We start from the raw sequence: 22,368 nt of genomic DNA on the forward strand, positions 1-22,368 counted from the left end.
AAGTAACTTTTCAGTAAGATATAGGAGGTTGTTCTAAGCCAATAAAACATCTAGATTTCTTCACTTATATTTTCCCCATGATATAAATGAAACAATCTGCCAAGATCTTCATTTATTTGGAATAATTCAAGACAAAACTAACTTCAAAATAACTTTTCAGCCAAACATAGAACCATGTTTTAGTAAATAATTTCTTAATATTGATTAAATAAAATTAATTGGCAGATTACTTCACTTATAACAAGACATTTTTTTCTTTATTATAAATGAAAAAATTGCCAGTTTAACTATAACATTTTCATTTATATTAAGGAATTATTGGCTTAAAACAAGTTCCTATGTTTTGTTGAAAAGTTACTTGTAAATTTTGTCTTATTTCAAGCACGCCAAGATATTTGACTAAAACTAGATAAAAAATATTTGGTCAGAGTTTGTGTTTTTACAGTGAACAAAGTCAACACAGCTTAGGAGAGTAACTGTTGTCACTCTGCAAAAACACAAAATCTTACCACGTATTTTTGTCTAGTTTCTAGTAGAAATATCTCAGCTTAGTTGAAATAAGACAAAGCTAATTTATAAGTAACTTTTTAGATTATTTTAAGTCAATAATTTCTTAATATTCTAGTTCCACTGGCAGATTAATTAATTGTAACATTGGAAATTTTTTTTTATTTTAAGTTAAATAATTTGCCTGTAAAACCTTTTATATCAATATTCAAGAACTGTTGACCTAAAACAAGCTCCAGTATTTGCTGAAGAGTTACTTGTGAGTTAGTTTTATCTTATTTAAAGTGAACTGTAGCAGAAACCAGACTAAAAGTGGTCAGAATGAGTGTTTTCTGCAGTGCAGCGCCCCCTGTCTTTCCCCTTTTGCAGCGTCACCCCGGTCAGTCCAGCCTGGGGTTGAGGGCCTGTTATCTGCTCTGAGTCTGGGGGACCAGGCTGCCGTTGTGGCCCCGCCCACCGACCTGAGGGCCCAGCGAGGACGACGACGGAGCGGACGGCGCCGTCGGGGGCGGAGCTCTGTGTGTGGAGACCGCCGAGTCTCCCAGGCGCTGACTTTGGTGTTGGTGCGTCCTGCCGCCGGTGCCGGCCCGGACATGGTGTCCGCGCACGGCGGGCTCCTGCTGCAGGTTGAGGATGCTGTCGATGGCGCACTGCAGATGCTCGTTGAGCGAGTCGTCTGGCGGGCTGCCGCTGGAGAAGCTGGCGTTGTCCATGTCGGGCGAGTCCGACTTGCAGCGTTTGGCGGGAAGCAGAGAGTCTCGGGCGAACGACGACTCCGGGGATGGCGGTCCGGGTGCGTGCTGGTCCATTCTGAACGTCCCGCCAGTCCTGTGTTTGTTTTTCCCGCTGAACCGTTTGAACTTGTCAGCGTCTTGGTCCATGTGCTCGTCCTCCCTCTCCTTCGCCGCCTCGCGGTCCAGCAGCAGAGAAAGATGGTGGTGGGTCGGCGTCTTCACGCTCCGGTTGAACACCTCGTTCATTTTGTCCATCGTGTTCCCCAAGCGTCCGCCTTCGAGACTCGGGTCCGCCTCCCTGTCTCGCTTCTCCACCCGCACGCTCGCTATGACGGTCCGTTCCGATGGCGGGGTGGATGCCTCGTGCCGCGGTGGCGATGGCGTGGTGATGGGGTAGGAAAAGCTTTCGTCCAGCCCGCCGGGGACGCCAGGCCGGACCCGGGGACTGATGTTCTCCCTGTAGGTCTTTCTGAGCGGCAGGCGGCAGGTGGTTTGCGACGACGCCAGGTTGTGTTTGACCGGGTGGTGGTCCAACGAGCCGTTCATCTGCGTTGTCGTTGTCGATGACGACGGAGGAGCGTTTCTGAGGTTGCTCTGAGCGGGCGTGACCGACGCCGTCGGGGACTGAGTCCTGATGACGGTGTTGGGGGGCGTGGCTAGGTGCTGGGTCTTTGCGGGCTCCGGCGGCGGCTCCGGGGTGGAGCGAGGTTGGGGGGCGTGGACGGGATCCAGGGCGGTGTTGTGGACCACCTTGCTGAACCCGGTCTGGTCCTGCTTGATCTTTAGCTTCAGGCCTATCCGGCTGCGCGCCTCGTATGTCTTGATGGGCGGCTTGCTGGTTCGCTGTGGAAGAGCATCGTCATCATCCGCCACCGACTGGGAATTTAGCGATGATGACGACGACGCCGCCGGAGCGACCGGCTTGGCCGGCGGCACCGCCGGAGGACAGCTGCTGGACCAGGAGACGGAGGCGCCGCCGCCGGCGTGCTTTATGACCAGCTTGGTGGGAGGGAAGGGGGAGCAGGATGGAGGGGTGGGGGCGGGAGGAGGCGTGGGAGACGCAGGAGCAGCTGGAGCAGGAGGAGGAGTCGGTGCGACCTTGAGGAGAGGAGCGGGAGATGGTATCAGAGCAGGAGCAGCGGTGGAGGCCGCCGGACTCGCTGATGGCAGATCTGGAGGCGCTGGTTTTGGCTGGGATGGAACGCCGCTCTCCAGCATCCGCACAGTCGCTGCAAACTCCTCTGCAAGGAAATAAAAATATTTACATTACTGATAAATATAAAAGGTTTTGTGCGACCAGTCCTATTGCAAAAAGCAATAAATTAATTCACCTCAATTAAAACAAGCTCAATAATTTCCATTTTCATATTTTATGTTTTTTCTTTTTTTCTACCAAAAGCTGGATGACAAAAGTTTTCAGTTTGGTGTTTTGGCCTCAACCAGCCCATTTTTTGAAGGACAATTTTTCTTTGCAGAGACTTTATAATTAATTTTATTTGGTGTTTCTGTTGTTTTGTTTGTTTATTTTGGATATTTAACATGTCTTCCAGTTCCAGTGTTAAATGTTTGTTATAATTTAAAGCTCGTGGATCTTTGAGGATGTGCTCATGCATCATTATGTTTATTTTACTTGAAAATGGGAACAGGTTTTAGTTCTTTTGACAACCGCAGGGTGAAAGTGAATCACAGCAGCTGGAAATGTAACACACACACGGACCAACGTGTGACAATGGATGACAATTTGAAAGTTTCTCCATTTCCATCCAGATCAGGAGAAAATATTTCTACAAGTAATAATTCTGTTTCTCCAAACATTTTCCCACGTTGCAGTTTTATTGTTTTTGTTCGTTTGGACATTAAAAACCACCGACCCGGTCTCTCCTTGGCCAGAATCCTGTCCTGGTTCAGGGCGACCTTTTCCTCCTGGATGAACATCCGGTCGATCATCACCATCTCTGCCGACGGGCCCAGTCTCTGCTCAGGTTCAAAGGCCAAAAGCAGTTGATTCAAAATCAATCCAACACAACAAGAAGTGACTCGGACACGGAGATCGCTGGGTTATAAACTTACTTTTGACTCCGTGAAGAGCAGGTAACGATATTTATCCAGCATGGCCTGGGTTCGCTTCAGCAGCTGGCAGGAGACTCTCTCAAACTCATCATCCACTGTGTCCAAACGAAGCAAAACGTGAGGACTGTGAAGGGTGCAGAAGGCAGCAGATCCAGGATTTTACTCGGGTTTTTACCTCTCTGATAGTCTTGAGAGGAGTTGGCAGTTCCCTGGTAGAGATGGTAAGGCAGCAGTCTGTTCAGAGTGTCGTCAAACGAGAGGAAAGGAGCGCTGTAGTTGGGGTGAAGCACTGAACCCTGATGTTTTCTTAGCTGCTCCAGCATCCTGCAGAGTTTACAGGAAGTGGTCAGAAATATGCCAACAACAAAACGGTTCAACTCTGGCCTGAAGGAAGCAGAAGCAGCAAACCTGGCTTCTTTACTGGGCTCGGTGCTTAAAGGCATTTTTACTGGTGGCGTCTGTGATGTGAGCTGAAAGGCAAAGAGGGAAACGTTTAGAAAATTCACTTTGAACAACAAATATCAGTCACAGAAAGCTCCACTAAAAGCCTTTTGCTGGCTTTTCCACATGTTTCATTTACCAGATTTTAATTTCTTAACCAATCTTTGAACTATGAATTAGGGCTGAAATGATTAGTCAGAATAATAAAATAATTGTCAAAGAATTTTGAAATCAATAATTGATAACTGGAGTATACAGACTCCAAAAGGACAGTAATTAAATGAAGCACATGTTGATGTTAGAAGTATTTGTTTAGCTGCAGATGCATCCTTTGCTACAATTGATCAAGTGTTCACTAAAGATGTTGTGTTACTGTATTTTAGAGAATAAAATGTTTATTCTTTATTTAAAAAAGTGATTTAATTATTTATTTTTATGTATTTCTAATATTGTATGACAGAGGCTTAAATGTTGTTGGGGAAGTGAGGAAGTGGGCTGAGCTCGACTTTTCTCAACAATGTTTTAATAAAAAATCTGCAGAATGTAAACATTTTTATCAGATTAATCATCAAAATAATTGATAGAATAAATGATATGTAGAATGAACAAAGATTGAAAGCACAGATCAACTCTGGGTGGATGGAAGAATAAATAAACGATGGAGGGGTAAAATGACAGATGAACTAAAAGGAAGAGGAAGGATGGACAGACAGATCAACTTTTAGAGAGCAGGATAAGCAACATAAATATTTTCCGTCCACATCTCGCCCGCCTCCATGTTGCACAGTTCGCTGCTCCTACCTGAGTCTGCAGAGGAGGCTGCAGCTGTGGAACCGGCATCTGAGTCAGAGCGGGCCCCAACACCTGGATCTTCATCGCTGCTTTTCCCAGAGTCATCCCCCCCACCGAGCTGATCACTCCTGGCTTTGGCTGAACCTGAGCACCAATTCAGAAAGAAACGCTTCATATCAAACGCTCACCAAGCACCTGGAGGAAAACCACATCAGGAAACAGATCGACCCACCTGTGTAGGCTGGGTAAGGCTGGCAGGAGTGACCGTCTGATTCACCATTGCTGCTGCAGCTTGCCCTTGGGCTCCTGAGAATACCTGTAGGTCACTTGATCCTATAAAAAACACAAAAACAATGATTAAAAGCAAATCGCACCGGTGTGACCGATGTAGAGGAAACACAAGAACAAGCGAGGACAGTTGTGAATTCTAAAAGTAAAAAAAAAACTGTGAAAATCTCAGAGATTTTCAGATTAACATAACAAAATGTTCTGGAAGAAACAGAAATTGCTGAGTATGAAAAGTCAAAAATCTGCAAGGAAAAATCTCAGAAATTTTATAGAAAAAAAAAAAAAACAAGGAAAAATGAAAAGGTCAAACATTTTCTAGAAAGACTCAAATTTTGAGATTAATCTCAGAAATTTGTAGGTGAAATTTTCAAGTAAAAATTTTTCAGAAAATTTCAATGTTTTTTTCCTAAAAATGTTGTCAGATAATCTAATATTTTGAAGATCTGTCCTAGCAAATTTTCTAATTCAGAAAATTGATTTTTTTTCTTCTTGAAAATTTCTGATTAATCCCACAATTAAACCTCCTTGTTTTTCTAGAAAATTTCTGATATTGTTAAAAAAAAAAAATTATCGCAGATTTTAAACTTTTTAAACTCAGAAATTTCCTTGTTTCCTTTTTTTTCTTTTATTTAGAAAATTTCTTAGATTAATCTCAAAATTTGTGAGTTTTTGTGAAGAATGTATTCTTCCTTTTCCCTTTTTCCCTGGTGCGCCATGGCAGAATCGCGTCGCTGTGGGTTTTTAATGCGCTACCTGTGGCGGTGGTTTTGACGAGCACCGAGGTCGGCTGCAGCATCGTGGGGAGCTGAGCAGGTGCGTCGGCGCTCGCTGATGATGTCATCACCACCTTGTCAACAGGCACGTCTTGCTGCAAATTAAACTGACTCGTGGCTTGAGGCTGAGCCTTTGCTTGTAGCATGATGTTCTGCTTGACCTGAGAAAAAAACAATAAGTTACAATTTTGACACAGGATTGTGGAACCATTTTCATCTTTTACAGTGTAATTTATTTTCCAAGAGGCCAAAATTTCTGTCAATGCAAGTAATTCCAAGCTTTCCAAGATGGCTGATAAACCAGTGTTTTATTTGTTATAAGTAGCACATTTGACAATTTTTCATTTGGGTGTTAAAGTGAGTCTGTATCCTCCAAAAGCAAAGCTATTTTTTGAAAAGGCGACACTCTGATTATGTCAAAATCAAAACTGGATAAAAAACCAGAGATGCACCAATCCATTATTAATATCTGTATTGATCTTGATATTGAAAAAAATTCTAGATTGGACATGGGTGACAATATGTGTGATCTATAACAGCAGACTGTTCAATTAAATTCTATGCTTTATTATTTATTTTACATTATATTTAAATTCCTAATTTCGCTTTCTGAACCATTTCAAACAGTGAAAATGGTTAATTACCTTCAACAGAGTAGTTAACCTATCTTTTTTTTTTTATCAGTTTCAGTTTCTTCTCATTTATTTTAAATCGGCTTTTTTACTCCTAACTGAACATATAAAGGTTGTTTATAGGAGTTTTTCAGCAAACAGTGAAGCTGCTCGTGTATTTAAGTGAGCTGTACTGCAGCAGAGCTATCAAATAAATTTGTAATTCACCATGTTTATGAGTTACAAATTTATAAATGTTTATATTTATACATTTATAAATAGTAAATTATCATGTTACCATGACAATGTGATAATTTATCATTTTGTCAAGATAACAAATTTTACTGGACAATTAATTTTCCCAGAAATTATTGCGATAAACGATAATATTGTTGTTTTGAGATCAATTTCATGTAATATAATTGTGATAATGATGCAGGAAGCCATTCTCAAAGATCAATGAACTTTAAATTCCAATGAACATTTAATACTGGAAATATCTGTAAATATCCAAATGAATAAACAAAACATACATAATTTTTTATTGCTTATTGCGACAGGCATAACTGTGTATTAAAAAAAAGACACATTTTAAGTTAATTCAGCACAGCTTTTCTCTATCTGATCGGTATCTGCTGATACTAAACCTCAGATATTGGTACTGGAAGAGAAACAAATGGATCGGTGCATCCCTAGGAAAAAAATAAAAAATACATTTTACATTTAAGATAAAAAACCTGCCTGTAAAAATGTAATTTTAAGTCTTTTTAAGTGTGTAGAAACCTCCTGTTCAACCCATATTAGCACAAATGGGGAAAAAAAACAAAACATTACTATTTCTTTGCAGTAAAAACAGAAGCAATACCTGTTGCAGCTTCTCCAGCAGCTGTTTATGCTGAGGCGAGGGCTGAGTGATGGAGGACAGAGTCTGGATTTGTGCTCCAACTAACTGCAGGTGATGCTGCTGCCCGGCTGTGAGGCCCTGGAGGGGAACTTGGGCTTTCACTACGGCTGGAGCGCTAACAGGGGGCGCAGCGAACTGGTGCTGCGCAGGTGGAGCAGCAGCAGCAGCAGCAGGAAGAGGCTTGGGCGACTGCGACATGGGAGGCATTTCCTGCTGGTAGGGCGTGGGCTGCGAGGCCGGTCGAGGCTGAGGTTGGTGCTGGACCTGAATGTGCACCTGCTGGGGCGGCGTCTGCTGCAGCTGAGCCTGTGCGGAGGCAGCGGGTTTGGGAGATTCTGCGATCTGGTTGTGGACGATGAAGAGCTGAGTGTGGGATGACGGCGTGCAGGAGCGCGAGGGAGTCTGCGGCTGAGGCTGAGAGGAAGGGCGCGACTGCGGCGGCTGTTGGTGGTGAGGTGACTGGATCTGCTGGCTCAGAGTCAGGGGAGACTGGGAAGGCTGCGGGCTTTCCGCCACAGGTGGCGTCGTGGCGTGGGAGGTTAACGCCGGCGAGGAGGATATGCCCTGGATCTTCAGAGCCTGCTGAGCTCCACCAGAGGGAACCTGGAGGGAGCACACAACGTCGCAGCACAAAAACAAATCAGGGTCTAAACCTCTAAACCAACAAGAAAAGGAACAAAACGGAAAAACATCCACATGGTTTTAACGATAGGATCCAACACCAGGGCTGGGCGACAAGATTTCATCACAAACTGCTGTGAAACATAGCTTTTATATTTCATTTAAGGGTAAAAAAATAAGCTAAATTAGGGCTGGGCAATAAACTGACAAATAAGTTTTCCAGTTCTATATATATTTGGATTTTGAGTTCAAATATGACAGAATATTATGGCTAGGTTGTGATTATTTTCATTATTACAAGGATGTAGGGCTGGACAATAAATTAATGACTATACATCGCGATAGATTACCATTAGTAGATAATACGTCTGATACAATATTCTACAACTCCAATCCAGAACCACACGGCCCTGATTCGTACAGACAACAGAAGGGCTGATGGAAATAAAGGCCACTTTTTAAAAATATTTTCTGTCATTTGTAATGTCTGTTTTATAAAAGAAATCAAACAAAAAATACATTTAAAAAAATAAAAAAATGTTTAGCAGAAATTTAGATTTTTGCTAAAACCAGAAATCTAAATTTCCATTTAAAAAATTGTTGAATAAACTCAGAAATTCTCTGGAAAAACAAGGAAATGTCTGAGCTCCAAAACTCACAAATTTGCAAGTAGAAAAATGTCAAAACTTTAGGATTCATTTTAGAAATTTTCTAGAAAAAAAAAATCAAGAAACCTTTGAGCTCCAGAAGGTGAAAATTCGCAACAACAAAAAAAAAGAAAAAAAAGGAGGAGAAAAATAAAAAACTGTGGGATTAATCTCCGAAATTTTCCGGAAAAAACTAGAAAACTTCCAAAGGTTGAAAATGTTTGACTTTTGAAGCTCAAAAATTTCCGTTGTTGTTTTTTTCTGGAAAACGTCAGAGATTATTCTCTTAGTTTTTTGCCAGAAATGTGCTCCTTTCTTTACCAAGCCGTCACAAAAATCAGATCAGGTATGAAAAAATAATTTTTTTTAAATTAATATCACCCAGCTGTAGGCTAAATTAATTATAAATTGAAATGTAAATGTCGCCCAGCCCCCGGTTGCACAAACATCAGTCAAGCGAGAACAAACAACACGAAAGCGGACTGTTAGCCTTCTGTATCTACAAACAATTAAAGCACACAGATTTCTCTTTTCCTGCGTTTGAGGGCAATAAACACATAAAGGGGAGGAATGACTGCTCAGTGAACCAAAAGGAAAACCTGTTGACAGAAGCGAGATCTGTGGGACTGTGATGGTGAATTAGAAGGTGATCTGAAGGTCGTGAGGTCACGGGTCGGCGGACCAAATCATTTGGGTTTGGGAGGCGCTACTGGTCAACGTGGGGGGTTTAAATCAGGAGAGACAGTGTAACAAAGCATGCAAAACAGAGCGCAGACGCCTGATTCATCAGCAGTGAGCCAGATGAAATCCTACAGAGGGATTAGAGAGGTGAAGAAGCTGCTCTTGGAAAATTTAAAATATTTTTGAACAAGCACATCTGCATGTAGTTGAGAAATGCACATTTTAAAATTAGAGTATTAATAAAAACAAAAAAAAAAATGAAAAGGAATCTTCACTGTCAGCCAAACTGTTTGCATGAAAGAGCCATAAAGTAATTGAGATGCACCATGAAATCGGCTGGTGCCGATTTTTTTAGCTTAATTAGCTCTAACCTGGTATTTATTCATGTTATTTCATAAAAAAACATCCCTGGAGTGTTTTTCTATTGTTATTGATTCTTTAAATAATGTTTTAGGAATCCTTGAATCTCCTTCAGCAGATTATTTACACAAAGCTTAGAGCAGCAGTCCGTAGCCGAGCCGCTCCTCCAGACTAGCGGCAGCAGCAATTAGCAAACGCCTGGTGGAACTGAGCTCATCACACAAACCACATTTCAGTCAAACGTTCCAAAAACGTTTCCAAACGGCGTAATGAGGAGAGAAAGAACAGGAGCTTCTTAAAGAGACAGAGGCTACTGGCTGATTTGGTAATCGATTAATTGTTAAGATTAATTGTTGAACCCATTTACAGAAAGAACACACAGAGCAGGAATTAAGCCAAAACTGTACAAAAAATTGCATTTCAGATTATAGAAAAATTTTCTGTACATCTGTTCTGTTTCAAATTCACCTGGTTCAAATCCTTTAAAAATAATCTCCAATTAAGTACCTTTTTCTCGTAATTATTACAGTTAAACCAAAGAATAGTCAACAGACCAGTATATTGATTTATTGTTTTGAAAGGGAATTTAATTGTTTATTTGCATATTATAATATTATAAATATATTTATAATATTGTATTAAAAGGCTTAAGATGATAAATGAAAACTCGGATAATGTGCCAATTTTTTATCCGATTAACCGTCAGAAAAACTTTCACGTTCCGATTTTAGTCATGTTTCAACCTCATAATTTTTTTATTTATTCAAGCCAATATTTTTTAATACAACCTACAAAACTGCAAAACCAGAAATATTTTTAATTGGCAGAGCAAGCTTCCATCCATTTACTGTTCTAGTTTATTTGAAATAATTTCTTCTTTCTTCCCAGCAAAACTCTGCAGCTCAGCTTTGGGGATCCCAGAAGAATCTGATTAATTTTTATCCAAATAATCATCAGAATAATTGATTACTAAAACTTCTGGAGACTGGAGATCAACTTCAAAATCTCTGATCGGTGCATCTCTACTGAGTAATAAAACAGGAACGGACAGCAGGGACGATCATGCTGCTACTAAAATTAAGCAAAGTGTGGAAAAGCACAGATGCTGCAAGCGAAGGGCTGGCTTCTTTCACCCAGGAGTTAAAAACAGCGCTGGCGAGAGCAGTGGAAGCAGGAGAGGTTGTGACGGGGGGAAAAAGGTAGGAAAAACCTAATACTGTGGCAGCAGCGGCAGCAGCAAGTGGGGGTGGGGCTCAACATAAAGGGGCAGTTCTACCTTTACCACTGCTGTCATGTGGGAGGGGCCGGGGGAAGGGCTGTGGCTCTGACCCAGCCAGGAGTCAGTTAACTGGCTGTCATGGACAGCAGGGGCCGCAGTAGTGATGCTGTTGCTGCTGACGATTACAGACGCTGGGACGCCCACTGATTGGGTTGACTCATTCTCTGTTTGGTGGCGCTGCTCCTGATACAATTACCATTTCAGGATAAGGGGGAGGGAGGAGGGAGGGAAGGAGAATGAGCGGCAAAATACTAAACCAAAGAGATCACACCAATTTAACACTCGTGCATGTTACTTTTCTTTTTTTTTTTTTAAAGGTGACCTATTATACTTAGGATATATAAATATATAAAGCATGTTCATTACATTTTCCTTTTTGCACAAAATCATTCTTAGATGGGATCAGTTCTGTCTATTTTGAGCTGTTTTAGGGCTTCTTGTCACTTTAAATCCAAATTAGATGCTGCTGGTTACACTGCAAAAAACACAAAGTTTTGTCTAACTTCTAGTGCAAATATCTTAGTAGACTTGACATAAGAAAAACAAACTTACAAGTGACTTTTCAACAAGCTATTGGAGCTTGTTTCAAGTCAAAATTCCTTAATATTAATAAAAAAGTACTATTTCAATTGGTAGATAAACTCACCTCTAAGAAAACATTTTTAATCTGCCAGTGGAACTAGAACTTCTTCATCAATATTAAGGGATTATTGACTTAAAACACGCTCCTATATCTTGCTGTAAGTTTTCTTCCAGGTTGGTTTCGTCTTATTTCAAGTGTAATAAGTTTATTTGCACTAGAAAAGAGACCAGAAATACTTCGTAAGATTTTGTGATTTTGCAGCGTTTACACTCTCACGTAAAAATGGTTGCAAACAATTATATAACTGTACATCTTTGAAAAGCAGAAGTAGAGCCTCCTGCACAGCAAACAAGAATGCAGCAAGTGGTTTCTGGATGGTAAGTCAACAACTCAAGTAAGAGTAGAGATACTTCATAATAAATTACTCAAGTAAAAGTAAAAAGAACAGCGTAGTAAAAATTCTCCTAAATGTAATTTTATTCTAACAAGTTACTAAAGTAAATGTAACTAGTTACTGCCAAACTCTGGGTAACGCTGCGGGGCCTGTAGACTGTGACTCAACCTTCAGGATGTTTTTGAAACAGCTCATTTTCCAGACTCAAAAAACTTTAACTTATTACTAAAAAAAACAGCTGAGAATTGTTTTTGGAAGCAGTAGAAACCCAGAACAAAAAAAAGTGCAAAAAGTTAATTTTGCATAATAGGTCGCCTTTAAAGACAATGTTAAGAAGAAAAGCAGACGGGCGGAGCGCTGACCTGCTGGAGGAACATCTGCAGCGACTCCTGGCTCAGGATCATGCTGGAGCCCTGGTTGGTGAACAGCAGCCTCCCTGGGCTGCTCTGAGCCTGCGGGGAGACCAGCCCCACCGCCGTCACGGAGGATGACGTTGAGACAGACATGGACGGAGAGGAAGAAGCGGCGGCGGCAGACGAAGCAGGCTGCACGGCGAGGATCGACGACTGCGATAAAAGCTGCGGCGCCGGGTCTGCGGAGCCTCCCAGCACGGTAACAGCAGCCTCCGCAGTCTGGCCTCCTGCGGCGCTGGGCACGGCGCCCGGCTGGGCCTGCAGGGTGGTCTGCAGACTGATGGCCGGGCTCAGCCCCTCCACCTGACCCACCATGGCCAAGGGGTTCTGGAGGCCCTGGATCACCGTCTGGGTGTGGCCCGAGGCGGCCGGCGTCTGCGTCTGGCTTTGACTCTGAGCCAAAGAGGCGACCGGCATCTGGAAAAGTGTCGGCGTGCCCATCTGACCGGGCTGCAGCTGAATGGGTCCGGACAGGATGTGGGCGGCGCCAGGGTGGCCCTGCGACGTCAACACCTGACTCAGATTGATGTTCTGGTTGGCGGTTAGGATCTGGTTGGCGATGAGCTGTCCGCCGGGGCCCTGGCTCGTGATGATGTGGCCGCCCGGGTGTTGGGTCAGGATCTGGCCTCCGGCCTGCAGCTGGGGCAGCAGGAACTGGTGGTTCTGGCTCTGCAGGACCGTCTGGGACGGGATGACGATGCTGCCCTGCTGGTTCAACAGATGCACGCTGAGGGGCTTCCCAGAAGGCGGCGCCGCTTGCTGCTTGAACAGGGCCTGCTGGAACTGCGGGCCCTGAGTGGCGGCCTGGGTGCTCAGGACGACGTTAGAACCGGGCTTTCCCGCCAGGAAGGTGACGTTCTGGGCAGCAGAAACCGGAAGCTGCTGCAGCCCCAGCGCCTTGTGCGCATCGTTCTGCTGAGCCTGGGGTGCTGCCTGCGGTGGCGGCGGCTGCTGCTGCTGCGGTTTGAAGACTTTCGGCTGGATGGCGCCCCCCTGTGGCGGTTTGGGCTGAATGGGTGTCGGCGTGCGCTGGATGATCACGTTCTGCATGATCTGGGCTTGAGTTTGTGTCGGCGGCGCCACTCCTCCTCCGAAGCCCACGAGACCCGCGGGGGCGCTCATGGTGGCGGCGCTCATGCTGCTCGTGCTGCTGACAGAAACAGCCGGTCCGTTTATAGCTGGAGCGCCGACCGCGGCTTTGTTACCCTGGATCAGGCCCAGGCCGGCCTGAGAGCCGGCAGTGGACACCTCCTGGTACCCGCCCATAGCTTTGGCCAGGATCTGCTGCCCCGACTGGTTGATGGTCATGACCGTCGGCTGGCCCACAACCTGAATCTGTCCGATACCCAACGGTCCCGACTGGCTCCCGTTGGAAAGGGCCTGGAGGCTGGAAATGGGCTGAAGCGTCACGTTGCCGAGGCCGACCGGCTGCATGAACGGCTGGACGCTGATGGTTTTGTTCATCACCTGCGGCTGCAGCTGGAGCCCCTGCTGGGCCAGAACCGACCCCAGCATGTCGGCCGTGGCGTTGCCAGGGTTACCCGCTGCGCTCTGCGCCGACCCGGGGAAGATGGTCGCTGCCCCGCCAACGCCGATGCCTACCCCGACGGCGGCGGCACTTCCAGCATCAGGCAGGGTCTGGACCACCTGGGTGAGGCCCGGGATCCCGAAGGACACCAGGTCCAGCTCGGACCCGGCTTCCTGCAGACTCTGCTCAGTGATGTTGGCCTCCGCCAGGCTCTGCTGCAGGATGTCGCACGGCTCGTGGTTCGTTCCGATGCCATTGCTGTCGCCGTCTCCACCCGGAGAGCCGCCCAGGATGTCATCGTCCTCCAGGAAGTCCAGGTCCACGCTGACCCTGGGGAGGCCGGCCGACTCACTGACTGGCAGCTGGACCGCGGGCTGGACCTCTGAAACATGGCCCTTTGGAACAGCAGAAGAAGAAACGAAGTGAAACCAGGTGATCGAGATAGCAACACAAAACAAAACATCAAACTGACACCAACAATCCAAACAAATCGTTTTAAGGTAAATTAACTTCCTGCTCAAAATAAATGCTTAAACACAAAATACAAAGAAAGAAAAAACAAATCTCTAAAAAAATGTTTACACAAGTAGAAATAATTTTGGTCATTCTAACTGACCTAAAAAAAAAAGTTTAATCTGATTTAACTTCAAACAGTGAGAAAAATATCCATCTAGCTTTAGCAGTATGAAAATATCCAGTTTCAACTTTCAATAAAGCTTTTTAATCAGATGTTAGATTGGACTCTTTTACAAAACTGTGCAGTTTGAATATCAAACACTTTTATAGACTTTATACAGAAATCAAGGACTTTCCAAACCTTAAAAAAAAAAAAACACCTAATTTAAGTCGAAGGATTTCAAGCACCCAAACAAACCCTGAGCTAACTGGAGCTCACACATGTTAGTGGAAGGAAAGGGGATCAGAAGTGGCATGCTGCAGAGACCGATAGACGAGAGCAGGAAGAAGATCGGGGGATTTTACTCACCCCAGTGGCAGAGAAGAACGAGCTGGAGGGGTCACTCGTACCATCCAAAAGGTCGTCAGTGTCCAACTACAGACACATCCACCAAGGGTAAGACAGACAGAAAGCGAAGGTTCCCAAAGCAACAGACAAAAAGTCACCAGGATAGGGCTGGGCGATACGGATTCAACATAAAACCTTCCGTTTCTTTCACACCAGATCTGATTTCTTTTCTACGTTGTTACAAAAAGCTTTTATTTCAGTCATCCATTCTGTGAGTTGTATGGCAGAATACGAGTTTTCTTTTTATTATGAGAATAAAGACCTAAGATTAGCAGAAGAAAGTCATAAAATTACGAGAAATAGTCGTTTTAATGAGATAAAAGCTTGAATAGTTATCAACTTAGTCCAAGTCGTTCTTTCTCAATCGTTTGAATCTTTTCAAACTCCTGCTACTGATAATAATTTGGTTCTTAAAAGATAAAATATTTCCTTATTTGAAGAACCAGTACCTAAGTACTACTTTAATTTTTACGTTTTTGTTATTTTTCATGTTAGTTATCCTAAAATAACCCCAACATGAATATTATCCTAATTTAAGGCTTTATAATCTTTTTTTTTTACTTTACCATTGTACGACTTTATTCTCGTGATTAAAAACAAACAAATGTAGACTAGTCCTAATGTTTTGTACCTGAATTTAAAGTTTAAATAAATAAAATCTGTAAAAAAAAAAAAACACTTGTCAAACAAGTTGGCAGAAGCCCAACAAGTGAGTTGGTAAAAAAAAAAATCCAAGCTTTTCCAGAAATTTTATTTTCAAAAATCCAAAAATGTGATTACTCGATAAAATCGATCTATCACCCAGGCCTACTCCAGAATGAAACATTCAAGCCATCAAAAATAGAGAAAGGTGAGGAAAAAGGAGAGTTCAGAAAAACCAAAAGCACCAGAAAAGAAGCGACAGAGGAATAAAATGAGGGGAATAACTGAAGAGTCGGGAAGCGTTAGTAATAGCCTTTCTTATTTTGTGAAGAAGCAACCGTAATGATGTAAACGAAAGCAGCAACGTGTGGTCGAACACCACTTCACTACTAAATTATTCACCAAAAATAAACAAGTTCATCAAAGAAAAGGCTTGTTTTGTATCCAGAATGAACCGTTTCCATGTACTTACATGGGTCTCAGATCCATGAAGAAAGTCATTTAGAGCTTCTGGGTCACTGTAGACGAAAAACAAAAGCATAAAGACGCATCTGAGATCTTATCTAGTATTATTTTGATTAATATTGTTATTATTATGAGATATTAGAGCGAGAACTCACCAAATTACATCTAGAAGGCACCTGCCGTCCTCATCATCCATGACAACTGTTGCAGTTTTAAAAAGAAAACACAAAAGTGTAATAACGGACAACAACAGAATAGTAGCTTATTAAATGCAGTAAATTAGAAGTTTATAATCTGGCTATAATTACACCAGACACCTGTCCTTTTTTACATTTTTGACAGCTTTATAGTTACAGGAAGCTAATTTTGGTGGGTTTAGGCCAACTGACCATTAGAGCTGCTTGTTTTTGGAGAACGTTGCGATAATATCAGAAGTGATATCCGGCGCTGGCAGGAGAAATTAGCTTTTACCAAAGACAAAACAGAAATGGTACAACTGCTAAAATCTGATGATTCTCCATTTTTGTTTACATTTTGTGTCTTCTTCAGAGGTTTTTGTGTCGTTTCCTCCAGTGGTTCTTCGTGCAGCGCCACCTCAGGCCAGGAGGGGAACAAGTTTTTCAAAATGTTTGGTTCGTTTGATACAGTGCAGTGTGAAAGCAAACGGCAGCAGCTGAAAATGTAGCAAATGTTGCAAGTTTGGTCCCCAATCGAACCAAATACTGGACTATCAAGAGGGAGTTTATCACTATATTTAGCAACTTTTTGGGGAAAAAAATTGTATTCAGCAGGCCAGGCTTTTAGAAACTGGTGATCAGCCAGAAAACTGCAATCGGTCCTTGTTAGTATAATACATTATTTACAATAGTAATAAAAATTAGTATTTGTTTTGCTTCTTTTCAAACAGTTACAAAGTGTTTTACGTTACATCATGAAATCAAAAAATAAAATAAACACACAGAGAATGAGAAGCCGACTAAAGCAATGAGTTTTAAACATCGAAAAGGGTCGTCTGATGCTAAGTGGCAGTCGATTCCATAGAGGCGGTGCCTTGATCATAAAAGCTCGATAACCCTCAGTCTTCAATCTTCCTCTGGGCACAGAGAGTAATGACTGGTCTGATGATCCAACAGTGTAAAGAGCCTGAAGCTCAGAAACATGAGATGGGGCGAAGCAATTCACTGATTCAAAAAGAAACATTAAAATCTTAAAACCAGCACTGAGCATCACAGGTGAGCAGTGCAAAGAGTTGGACTGATATGTTCACACCTACAGGGTCAACTGAGGGCTTTTCGAGGAATATCAGCAAATACAGAATTACAGTAAGCAAGACAAGAGATGAAGCTTGAATGAGAATTAGAGAGGGAGATCATCGATTTTATTTTGGCAGTATTCCTAATTTAATAAAAGGCAGTTCTAGTGATATTAAGTGTTTCGAGAAGCTCAAATCAGAATATAAACCACCTCAAGCCTCCTGGACTGGAGTCTCTGACCAAAACATAACACTTCTGGTTTGTTATTAACAATAAAAAGTTATCAGACATCCAGACTTTGAAGCCAGAGAGACATGAATTTAGTATATTTTCAGACAGGTTTCAGAATCATCTGTGTAAAAGTGACAAGAGATATTTACGAATAATTTAATGGAAAATAACAGCGAGACAAGAATGGAGCCCTGAGGGACGCCATAAAACTAGGAGTTACTGCCAACAGTAACAGAGAAAAATCTGTCACTTAAAATAGTGACAGTTTTCAAACATCAGCTTTAACACCTGTAATGAACACGGAAGTACATCGTCAAAACATGTCAGGTATGTGTGAAGAGCCATGAAATAACTGAGTGCCTGTTAACAAAAGAATATTTAAGACTGTAAAACATTTGAGTTTTATTGATGAATCTGAGAAGTCCAACAAAACCAAAACTGGACAGCAGCTCAGCTCACTCTAATGCCGTTCCAAATCCTTAAAAGTGCATTTTCAGATTGAAAATTTGAATTGTTATTTTAAAAAGCCAATTAATGAATACAGATGACTTTTTCAAAAATGTTGTCCATAGAAGGCAATTTGGAAATAGGTATGTAATTATTAAAATCATCTACAGTAATTAATTAAAATAAAAAACAGTACAAATTAAAACATTTTGTTAATCTTTAAGCATGTGCACTATGGATAAAGAATTCAAAATGACTATTTTTAAGCTCGCAATAAGTAGAGATCAGTGTCAATTTTAATGTAAACAGAACAATTTTTCCTCTTACAACCAAACCGCAATAACATCCATCCATAAACCCATAAAGGGTCCATCATAGAGCAACACACACCAGTCCGACAACTACTCACCAGTAACTGTTGTTCCAATAACACAATAATAAAGAAATGGATGGCATAACTGAGCTGTTGCTGTGCAGTACAGAAGTGAGCATAAATACACACATTTGGTTAACTGTAAATACGCCGAAGGTGAGAGGATTTTCCTGGGCAGGTTCTCCTATATGTCTGTTTGACTGAAGACCTGTGCAGGTTGTATCGGCTGCGTCAGAAATCCTCCAATCACAACCAAGAACAGGATCGTTTAGGTGGATAAATAACAAAGTCATCATCGAGAAATCATTTAAACATATTTTAAGTAAATATGTTTGAATAAAGAAGAATTATTTTCTTTGGTCAAAGACACAACAAATCTCCACTTTATAAGAAATATTTTATTTACTATCCTAAAGATTGTATAAAAATTCCACAAACCAGCTAATTAAGGTCTAAAAAAGCTTTTAAAGGTGAAATTTTGCAGAACATTCATACTGTTCATAAAAGTCCAGTTTTTGGGCCAATATTATTCAATATCTATCTCCCACTGATTTATTTATCTGTCTTATTTAATGACCACAGTATCTTACCATCACTGAGTGAGTTTATAGCATCTTTTTAAAGTGTATGGGTCATAATTTCTTCTGATTTAATCTGAAAAAGACCAAAATCATTGTTTTCAGTCCCAAAAACGTAAATCTTGAGATGTAGCGATCCGGTGAGGCTAAAAATTACAGAGCAAAGCTACAAACCTGTCTCAAAATTTTTACAGTCACATAAGACTATTATTACAAAAAGAGTAAAAAAAAATGCAGGGAAACAGAAGCATGTCTTTATTTTCAGTTTTTAGATTACTGAAACTGAGTCAATTTGATAAAAACAAACAAAAACAAATCAGGCAAAATGCTGCTGCTACAGTTTTGACTAAAAGCAAGAAAATTGATCATAATTGTAAAATAATAAATTACTTGTCATCTCTACATCTCTAATGTTGCCAGAAAGCTGTTAACTCTGTTTTCCCAAGAACAGTGCAACAAAAAGCTAGTTTAAAAACACCTCAGCAGTAGATACAACCAGCTAAAAACCTGAGGTAAACAGAAACTAACAACTTATTCAAAGCAAGATAGAAAACATCATTTATTGTAGCTTTCCTGCAACAGGAAAAAGTTATTTTTATCAGTTATTTTTGCATATTCTTCCCTAAAATTTTTGTTTAATTTACTATTAAACAAGTAAATTCGTGTTGTTGTTATAAATGAGGTCCTAAAATAAAGAGCAGTGTTTTCTCTTTTGCACTATTTTCACGATGACTTGCAGCGCGTCATCTTTTCACATGTAGGCTCAGTAATAATAAACACTGATGCGGTTAGGATGAACTCAGACAAAACTTAGATTTGCTAAACACCGACAAACAGCCGACAACAAACTGAAAACGCGCGGTTTTCGCACCGCCTGGAAGGATTTCCGAGTGTGGGCTCTCACTGTCTTCATCACAAGTAACAACTGTGCACATAGCTTCCAGCAGCACAAACACAACAAATACACACGGTGTTTAAGCAGAGTGGTCATCGATACTATGAAGGTAGCTCGGTTGCCGCTCTGAGAAGGCAGCGGATCGGAGCCATTGCTCGGGTAGAGCAAACCCAGTGCGCAGGATTTGAATGGAGACACTGCAAACGGATTGCTACATGCTAGCTGGTGTTTTTAAACAGCTTTGCAAGCAATCTTTAATTATTTCTCCCAGCACATAACGTTTGACAGCAACACACCTGGCTTAGAACTCAAATGAAACCAAACTTTTGGTTTTAAAACCCAGTTTTCACCCCTATTTCTGGTCATTTTTTGATGCAGCTCTGTTGAGTTGCATTAGCCTAGCGAGCTAACCTGCTATCAACAATATTGAGACGTACAGCTAGCTTGAGCCTTTGACATTCAAAACAAACCATCGAGTGACACAATTTGAACACTGAAGCTGCACAACGGAACCGCAGTTCAGCCAGAACCGAGAAGAGCCGCCTGCCGGGGACGTTTAAGCGCAACTACGTAGCGAGCTATCGCTAATTGCAAGCAAAATATGAGTTAATGTTGGAATACTCTTGGATGAGGGGGGTATGCTTGGGAATTCGGTGGAAAATGAACGTGTTTACGGTGCGGTGCGGCAGCGTGGCGCTTCGATTGCCTTAGCGATGCGGTTTGTGTTTTGTGCGCAGTTGGCAGATATTGCGGCTTTGTAACGGTTATTCGGATTAATAGAGAAATTGCTACATTGTAACAAACTCACCCGAGACGTTAGAGGTGCAGGCAGCGCGGGGTCTCCAGGACAGCCTCGCACGGGCTGCTCAACAGGACCCGAGTACAGGCAGGAAACTGGAGACTTCCGCTTTGCCTGATCGAAATCTGCGTTGTTCATACGGATGCTTTGCACGGGATTCAGACAGTTTTTCTAACACAACAACCAACCTCTCACACAAAATTAAATAATGTTTTGGTAAATTCGCTAAAAAAAACAACTTTCCTCATCGTACCAGTTAGTTCTAAACATTAGGAGAAGGATAATTTGGGTCATTGAAAAGAAAATAATAGCGATCTTTCTTTCGGAAAAAACCCCCAGTGAATTCTCAGATAAAAGTACGAATTCGGACTTTAATCTGAGACTTTTATCTAAATTCAGAGGAAAAAGTGGGATTTCTGAGAAAAAGGTCTTAGACAAAATTCAGAATTCTGACTTTAATCTCAGATTTCTTATTTTAACCTGAGAATGTTGACATTTTCAGCAAAAAAGGATTAATTTAATCCTCTTCTGTATAAACAGTCTGAAAAAAGGAAAGAAACATTCTGAGAAAAGTCTGAATTCTGAGAATAAAGTCAAAATTCTTAGAAAAAGTCTTAAAGTGTTTGTTGTTTTTCGATCATTTTAGGAAAGAAAAATTGTAGGCTACCTATAAATTGAAGTTTTAACACAAATACCTGGAAAAACCTGACTATTCATGTTGATTTTACAGTTCAAAAAGAGAAGGAGTATTCCTTTACTGCCTGAGGTAACCCTTGCAGAAGTGATGACAAAGAAGAGTGGGAATAATTTTCCACTTGAATGGTAGGAAAAGTGTTTTTCTTAGGATATTACATCATTAATAGCCAAAAAGTTAATTTTAAATGAGCAGTAATGAAATGTAAACCACAACAGGTCACATACTTCCTATGATATTCCAGCTGAATTCAATCAAACTCTGCAGATTGCCTGACTTGTATTAACTTTTTTCTCGGTTCTTGCACATATCTTATGAGGAAATATGTTCCCATATAGAGCTGTCAGTTTAAATAATAATAAGTAGCAGAAAACTAACGAAGGTAGGTAGAAAACAAAATGTTTAGGTTTACCAATGAAGAGACAAAAGTAGCAGAACATATAACAAATTTCATGTGCACAGATGTACTAAACTGAAGAGATGAATCACACACATGTCCCTACACATTTCTAAACTTTGTAAATAGACTTATCCTCCTTCTTTTTTTATTAACTTTGCTAACTTTTTAATTAATTAATTTATTGCAATTAATTTGAGAACACTCCTGGGCTTTTTCCTGCTGCTTGTGGTTTTGATTTTTAAAATAAGCAACAAGATCAATAGCAGCTTTATTGTGAAAAGATTAACTTGTCAGTGCAACTTTTCTTTTTTCTTTTTATTACCATAACAATTCAGGGACGCCAAACTCAGAACATCCAAAGCAGGAGTTAATAATTTCTCTGTTTTTTTCTTTTTTGTGTGTGTGTGTGGGTTGCTCTGAAGCATCTAGTTTATTGTGCAAATAATTATTCTTCATAAAATAAAGAAAACTATAGACAACTTTGGCATCCTATTCATGAAACTGTTATACAACAACAAAGTATGTTCAGTCAGAGGTTGCTTCAAAATCGCTGTAACAAAGACCACTACTGGAGATGCTTCCTGACGACAGCGATTCTTTGAAAGAACCTGCATAGTTTGAGTTACATTTAATTTTCCTTTGGGATCAATAAAGCATTTTTTAACTTAATAGAATTAAAATGTCTTCAGGCAACAAGAAAAACAATAAAAATGGCAGTTAAAATAATCTGAGCATCACACAACAAAGGTCCCTTTGCAGTTTTGATGATGAAGAGACATAAAGTTATATTAATTTGTGATAAAGTGATATGTGATCATGTTTTCTAAGGATATATTTCATCTTTTAAAAATTATTCTTACTTGATAGAAAGGTGTATGAATGAAGAATTTTCAGACAATGAAAACAGTTTATACAAGCATTGCTAAATAATAACAAAAAAA

At 41.2% G+C, this 22,368-nt stretch overlaps 1 protein-coding gene across 4 annotated transcripts; it reads right to left on the reverse strand.

Moving 5' to 3' along the window:
- Positions 1-618: 618 nt before the first annotated feature.
- On the reverse strand, positions 619-20,434 carry bicra (BRD4 interacting chromatin remodeling complex associated protein). Of its 4 annotated transcripts, none has more exons than XM_016671706.1 (15): positions 20,343-20,434; positions 15,913-15,958; positions 15,765-15,810; positions 14,612-14,677; positions 12,048-14,021; positions 10,706-10,891; positions 7,082-7,723; positions 5,586-5,766; positions 4,777-4,877; positions 4,554-4,688; positions 3,720-3,781; positions 3,487-3,635; positions 3,312-3,406; positions 3,113-3,215; positions 619-2,482 (listed from the first exon to the last, which is right to left on the reverse strand). In XM_016671706.1, exons 2-15 carry the CDS (start codon positions 15,951-15,953, stop codon positions 915-917), a joined length of 5,349 nt encoding a protein of 1,782 aa, XP_016527192.1. In that variant the 5' UTR covers positions 15,954-15,958; positions 20,343-20,434; the 3' UTR covers positions 619-914. The 4 variants fall into 4 exon arrangements, with proteins under 4 accessions (XP_016527192.1, XP_016527191.1, XP_007552400.1 ...); XM_016671705.1 differs by having other exon boundaries at positions 3,113-3,218; XM_007552338.2 differs by lacking the exon at positions 14,612-14,677 and having other exon boundaries at positions 3,113-3,218.
- Positions 20,435-22,368: the final 1,934 nt, after the last annotated feature.

Source organism: Poecilia formosa, unplaced genomic scaffold, assembly GCF_000485575.1.
Source record: "Poecilia formosa unplaced genomic scaffold, Poecilia_formosa-5.1.2 Scaffold48, whole genome shotgun sequence".
Classification (NCBI taxonomy): Eukaryota; Metazoa; Chordata; class Actinopteri; order Cyprinodontiformes; family Poeciliidae; genus Poecilia; species Poecilia formosa.

What these genes read in the sequence shown, in the direction of transcription:
- bicra (XM_016671705.1), bottom strand. Translation starts at nt 15,953, where the DNA reads ATGGATGATGAGGACGGCAGGTGCCTTCTAGATGTAATTTG. An exon ending in TGCTGGAGAAGCTGCAACAG is followed by an intron (nt 5,767 to 7,081) that starts GTATTGCTTCTG and finishes TTTTTTTCTCAG; the next exon opens with GTCAAGCAGAACATCATGCT. An exon ending in TCTGGCCAAGGAGAGACCGG is followed by an intron (nt 2,483 to 3,112) that starts GTCGGTGGTTTT and finishes ATTTCCTTGCAG; the next exon opens with AGGAGTTTGCAGCGACTGTG.